The sequence below is a fragment of the Sinocyclocheilus grahami genome, unplaced genomic scaffold (genome assembly GCF_001515645.1).
Source record: "Sinocyclocheilus grahami isolate Dianchi unplaced genomic scaffold, SAMN03320097.WGS_v1.1 scaffold158.1, whole genome shotgun sequence".
Lineage (NCBI taxonomy): Eukaryota > Metazoa > Chordata > Actinopteri > Cypriniformes > Cyprinidae > Sinocyclocheilus > Sinocyclocheilus grahami.
Genome location: NW_015505337.1, coordinates 654,259 through 660,432, shown reverse-complemented (window position 1 = coordinate 660,432; position 6,174 = coordinate 654,259). Strand labels below are relative to the sequence as shown.

The following is a 6,174-nucleotide window of genomic DNA, read 5'->3' as shown; positions in this document are numbered from 1 at the left end:
CTTGGTTTATTTTACATGTAGCCTGGCATAACATAATTTGTTTTGTATCAATAAAGATGTTTTAATCATTACTCACAATGCTGTGCAGGGTCACTTCACATTTCGTTCAAACGAGCTGTCACAGAACACAATGCAGTGGCTTTAAACCACAAAACAAGAAGAGGGGGAAACTTTTACATTTACTGAGGAAAACCAGTAATGTGCTGCGTTCTGAATACACTTTTTAATTTCAACAAAGAGCAGGAACAGCGACTACAGAAAAGTAGGTTAAGGCTTTGAGAAATCTGCTTACATGCTGAAGCACCTGATAGGATGGTGAGAAATCAACATTTGATTGGCTAATGGCTCTCTAAATAATGTGTCCAAATAATCCTATGGTTTTTTTCTTCCATAAAGCAGAACTTTATTTTAGCGTGTTAATTCAAATCTATGAGCAAGACAGATGTAAATGCAAGTTACTTGATAATGTTCACGTCTGCTACACAGCAACAGTCGGTGTACATTTTCTGTGCGTAAATCAAACTTAGGATAGACAATAGACTACTGTTCTCTTCTATTACAGATACTATGTTATATCAGTCAAATGTTCATTCAGATAGGGACCGATTATAAAACACTGGTTATTTATATATGCTTGCCTTGGTCATAAAAGCACACATGATGGATGCATGCCTTATTTTACAATAAGAACTTCCCATGCGTTTTGGGGATAATCTTACGGTTTTATCCTAGTAGGAAGAAGTCTATTTAACCGTATTCAGATAACAATAAGAACATGTCAAAGCTTCAGCATATTCTTCATCTGTTGACTGTGGAGGCTAGGAGGAGGGATCTAAAGTTAGAGCAAGGTCTTAAGTAGAAAGAAGCCCATAGCTCAAAGACAACCTTGGCAAGCGAAACTATTTTCACGAACCCGGGCACGCACGAGGTCGAGGCTGCGGTCACTTCTCGGGGCCTGCATACCACATTTGATGAATGTTGTGAGTTGGGTCTTATTTTTAAACATGGTGATGAAATATACTATTCGCATGAATTGCATGATATTATAATACAGAAATAATACGAGAGTAATTAGAAAAATATATATATTTCGTGTATTTAATTTTCTGGGAAGAAAATTAAAGTTGCATTGCAAGTGCACCTAATAGTACACATTGGTGCGATTTATATTTCAAATGCATCATGCTGAGCATGCATCTACACTGAAGGAGTGTATACATTTCAGTCAGCACAAACAGCGCTTGCACATAATGTAAAGAATAACTTTAACAAAATCCACACAGAGAACATATTTTTGAAAAAAGTGCATATCCTTACAGATATCCCACAAAGGTCCCCGTATCACTCGTTTTTGCTCGAGCGGAGTCTTCAACTTCACTTGTTTTGTATTCCTCTAAATCCAGCGGACTGCTCTTATTGGTAGGTGCGAGCGTTACATCACAATGATTATGACGCGCCGTCTTCCTGCTTCCTTCAGCCGCGTCTTAAAGTGAATCTTGTTGGTGCGAGCGCGCGCTCTCAGCCTCCTCCTGGCCGCGTGCGCTGAGACATACAGTTTTCATGCAGAGAGAGGAGCGGCGCACAAGAGCTCTTTCTCTAGCTCACTCTCTTCGCTCTCGCTTGTCCCGAGAAATTACAATATTCATCACAGGGCGAACAGCCCTCTGTATTCTCTGTTACACTATCGCGAAGAAGCTCAATTCGCTCTCATCTTCAGAGTAAGTAACCTTGTCATTTGCGCTGGCGCTGAGTTGGGTTCGACTACTGATGACTTTTCATGCGATGCGCTGTATCACTTTATCCTTCACGCTCTTCGGTTGCTGTTAACTTTCTCATAAACCCGTGTCATTTAGAAGGGACTGCATCCTTACGTTTTCCGGAAAGTAAGTATAAATACGCTCTTGTGATATTGCGTGTAGACTTTGGGGAGGCGACGCGAAACATTTACGTTCAGTTCTGAACTTGCCGTTTATTCTTCGCGATAGGACAGTCCGTTTCTTGTGGTCTTAATGCCGTTGTTACATTTTCTGTATCTTTATTACTTCCATTTGCTTTTTGTCAGTCGTCTGTTGTTTTATGACAATAACAAATGACCGCATAATTTACACAGATGCGCTCGCTGAATTTACGGTAGGCTATCTCGTAAAAATAAAGGTTTCGATAGAATAGGGTTTCCAGACTGTTGTCATAGGAGAATCTTTTAAGTTTCACAAAGAGCTTATTATTCATTAGTTGATCAGAAAGCCTGTTATAACTGCGTTAAAGAGCCGAGAAACAACGACAGTGAAGAACCTATAATGTAATATCAAGAACTTTTTTGATCTTCCAAACTGCCAACTAATAAAAAAAGAATGGTTCTTGATGAAACGATGGCTATTTGCTGAAACCAAGGTGTTGCCAAGAACCACTGATGAACCTTTATTCTTAGGAGCGTTCGCTTATACTGCGCCTCTGACTTTTACTGCCACTCCAGCTTGACGCGTTATTCATCATCATCATCATCGTCGTTTTCTGACGTGAAAGACAGATACATCAAGCTTTGCTTCAGTTTGCGGGTACATCAAAATCGTATGTTTAGGAAAGAATTGCCGGCGTATATAAAGCCGTAAAGTCTGTTTCAGATGTTTAGTGTCAAAATGAATGTCACGCACGTTTTACCCTATTCCTCTTAGGGCAGGATTTTCTATCAGGGCTGCGAGGAGAAAAAATATATATAAATCATAATTTTCTTAAAATGTTATGACATTTCTAACTATGAACTAATCTTGAACTTTCTAACTAAGGATATTTAAATATATATATATATATATATAAATATTAATGTTTCTGACGAAAAGTTACTGAAAAAATGACTAAAGGTGTTACTGATCAAATCTAGCCGTTTTAGGGGTCTCTAGGTTGGCTGAGAGACTGAGTGGGGTGCTTGGGTTTTAAAGGTTCAAACCCCCTATATCCGAGAACTTGCTGCATGGTGACTAAATGTTTTGGCTATTTAACACAGCAACCGAATCGTGTGCGTTAACATATATATGTACTATGAATTACATTTTCTATCACAACTTTTTGAATTGAAGTTAAACAGCTTGACATTTTTGGAAAGAAAAGGTGCGCATAGGACGCAATGGCCGTACGAGGTGAAAGACGTCTAAAACGAACAGGTTTTGTTGCCTTTTTTTCTTGACTTGTCAGGTGTCTATATTTACTGGCAGCAAAAGCAGTATTTCCGATTTGTTTCATATTGTAAATGTAAACTTATGACTATGTTAATCGGTGCGTCTTGAAGCACAGTTGTTTTAAGTTATAGGCTTCGTCGTATGGTGTATGTCACAGAATAGGCTATTAGATATTTATTCTAGATATTTGCAAACCTGGCCGTGCTGGTCAATATGAAGACACTATCACTTTAAATTACTGGACTTTTTCTTTTCCCTGTAACGTTTTATTCGTATGTTTGGAGGAAGTAGTCGCGTTATTCAATACCTGCTTAGCAAAGCTGTGCACTTTATGCTCAGTGCAAGACGAAATACCCTAGTCTATTTAAAGTGCGTTACATTCATAACGATCAAAGCTACATATTAGCCTTTTTAATATGCACGGAGAACTCATACTTATTATCATCTGATTTAAGCGTTAGTATAATGTTGGCCAAACTTAAGTCACCGTCAACTTGTAAAACTAGCTTTTATTACACTATATTATCCACAAAATAGGTTTGATTTGAATTTATTTGATCAACCATAAACCAATTGTTTTTGTAAACCCAGAATTTTATTCATGAGTTGTATTATAGCCTACTTGTTGTTTTATGATTTTTTTTAATTAGATGAGGGAACATATATGTCTGCTAATCTCCAAAATATAATATTAAGGCCGCTACTGTAAGAGTCTTTGCAAATATCAAAGGTACCTAAAAACTTACCAAAGTGAACAAAGCCTGCATGTTGGCTGTGTGAGCACAATAGTAGCAGGACATGTCTGGCTAAACAGAGCAGTGTGATTTTTAACTGGTTCTTACATGAGAATACGTTTTGGTGTGCAGCTCTACATAGATTTGTGTATGACTTCTTTTTTTTTTTTTAGATTATTCAAATAATTTGAATGACAAGTTTGTAACTGATCCTTATTATATACTTTTTGTGGTCAACCTCTTTGTCAGTTTTTATTTAGTATACTATAGACTGACTTCAAATATTTTTAATACATTCTGTGTTGTTCTCTAGAACATTAGTCTATTTCAAACTGCATTTAGCATTGGCCACAAGAAACTTGGAGACATATAAAGAAAATTATTCATCAGTCCTTTCTTTTTGGCTAGGTTCCCAGGGTTCTCGAGCTGTGCCCAGCTGACAGGCTTTCAAAGATGGCAGAATAGCAGTTCCAGTGATGCCTGACCATGACAGCACATCCCTCATAAGCAGACAAACCAAGAAAAGAAGAGTTGACATAGGAGTGAAGAGGACTGTTGGGCAAGCATCTGTGTTTTTCACCCGAGCAAAAGCAACCTTTCTTAGTGCCATGAATCCCCACGGTTCCGAGCAGGATGTTGAGTGTTCTGTGGTGCAGCACGCAGACGGCGAGAAGTCCAACGTGCTTCGCAAGCTGTTGAAGAGGGCGAACTCTTATGAAGACGCTATGATGCCCTTTCCTGGGGCAACCATCATCTCCCAGCTTCTGAAAAACAATTTGACCAAAAATGGTGGCAGTGAGCCTAATTTCCAGGGAAGTGGCCTCTCGAGCACCGGTTCAGAGATCCAGCAGGAGGATGCTTGCAGCAATTCCTCACGGGGCAGCCCTCAGGAGTGCCTTTCACCATTCAACAGGCCCTCCATGACCCAATTTGAAATGGAGAGGCTAACAGATGAGCATCTTAGGGCCAAACGAGCCCGGGTGGAGAACATCATCCGTGGGATGAGCCATTCTCCCAGCGTCACACTCCGTGCTGGTGATAATGAGCGCGAGGGGGTAGCCCAGCCCCCGAGTCCTCGTGAGAACTACCGGGAAAACAAGCGCAAGCAGAAACTGCCACAGCAGCAGCAACAGAGTTTCCAGCAACTCGTCTCTGCGCGCAAGGAGCAGAAACACGAAGAACGCCGGCAACTGAAACTGCAGCTGGAGGACATGCAGAAGCAGCTCCGGCAACTGCAAGAGAAGTTCTACCAGATTTACGACAGCACTGACTCTGAGAACGACGAAGATGGAAACATCTCTGAAGACAGCATGCGCTCTGATAGAATGGACAATCGCGCCCATGGCTCTGTCCCAGATCGCTCCGACAACGAGATGTCTGATGTGGATCCGGGGCACTTCCTGGATCGAGCATGTGCACTTATTCGGGTGCAGAACATGGCGACAGAGGGGGACAAACCCAAGCGTGATGGCTCACGAGGAAAGAACCAGGGACCAACCTCCATGCATGCAGAGGGCAAACAGCTAGCAGAGACGCTAAAACAAGAGCTCAATACAGCAATGTCCCAAGTAGTGGACACCGTGGTGAAGGTCTTTGCTAAGCCTCCACGCCCAATTCCTCAGGTTTTCCCACCCCTGCAGATGCCCCCTGATCGTTTCGCAGTCAATGGAGAGAACCCAAACTTTCATACTGCCAACCAGCGCTTGCAATGTTTCGGTGATGTCATCATTCCTAATCCTCTGGACACTTTTGCTAGCATGCAGGTGCCCAACTCGAATGACCAAACGGAGGCCCTGCCTTTGGTAGTGAGAAAGAACTCCTCAGATCAGACTGGGTCTCTTCCCACACCTGGGGCTCACCACCATCCTTCCCTGCACCCCTCACCCTTATCTTCCACAATGGGCTTTAGTCCTCCCTCTTTCCGCCATCCTTTCCCCCTTCCTCTAATGGGCTACCCTTTCCAGAGCCCCTTAGGTGCCCCAACAGTGCATTACCCAGGAAAGGATAGGTCTTCTCCTGAGTCTCTGGATCTGTCCAGAGAGACCACCAGCCTACGGACCAAGATGTCGTCCAACCACCTCAGCCACCATCGTTCCATCTCACCAACACACCCAGGGAATGAAGGCTTGTCCTTGTCCCTTATCAAATCAGAGTGTGGAGACCTTCAGGACATGTCTGACATCTCTCCATATTCAGGAAGTACAATATCCTTTAAAAAAAAAAAAGCATTTTATGATAATTGTATTTTTATTTGTTTAGATAAAAAA

The 6,174-nt window shown here is 41.7% G+C and overlaps 1 protein-coding gene across 1 annotated transcript in view; it reads left to right on the top strand.

Annotated features, from left to right (window-relative positions):
- The first annotated feature begins 1,121 nt into the window (after positions 1 to 1,121).
- Positions 1,122 to 6,174, top strand: part of prox1a (prospero homeobox 1a) — a 35,814-nt gene continuing 30,761 nt past the window's right edge. The window contains exons 1-2 of the mRNA XM_016282325.1: positions 1,122 to 1,718; positions 4,316 to 6,111. Coding sequence (XP_016137811.1) covers positions 4,384 to 6,111 — 1,728 coding nt within the window. The 5' untranslated portion in view covers positions 1,122 to 1,718; positions 4,316 to 4,383. The remainder of the gene's footprint in view (positions 1,719 to 4,315; positions 6,112 to 6,174) is intronic.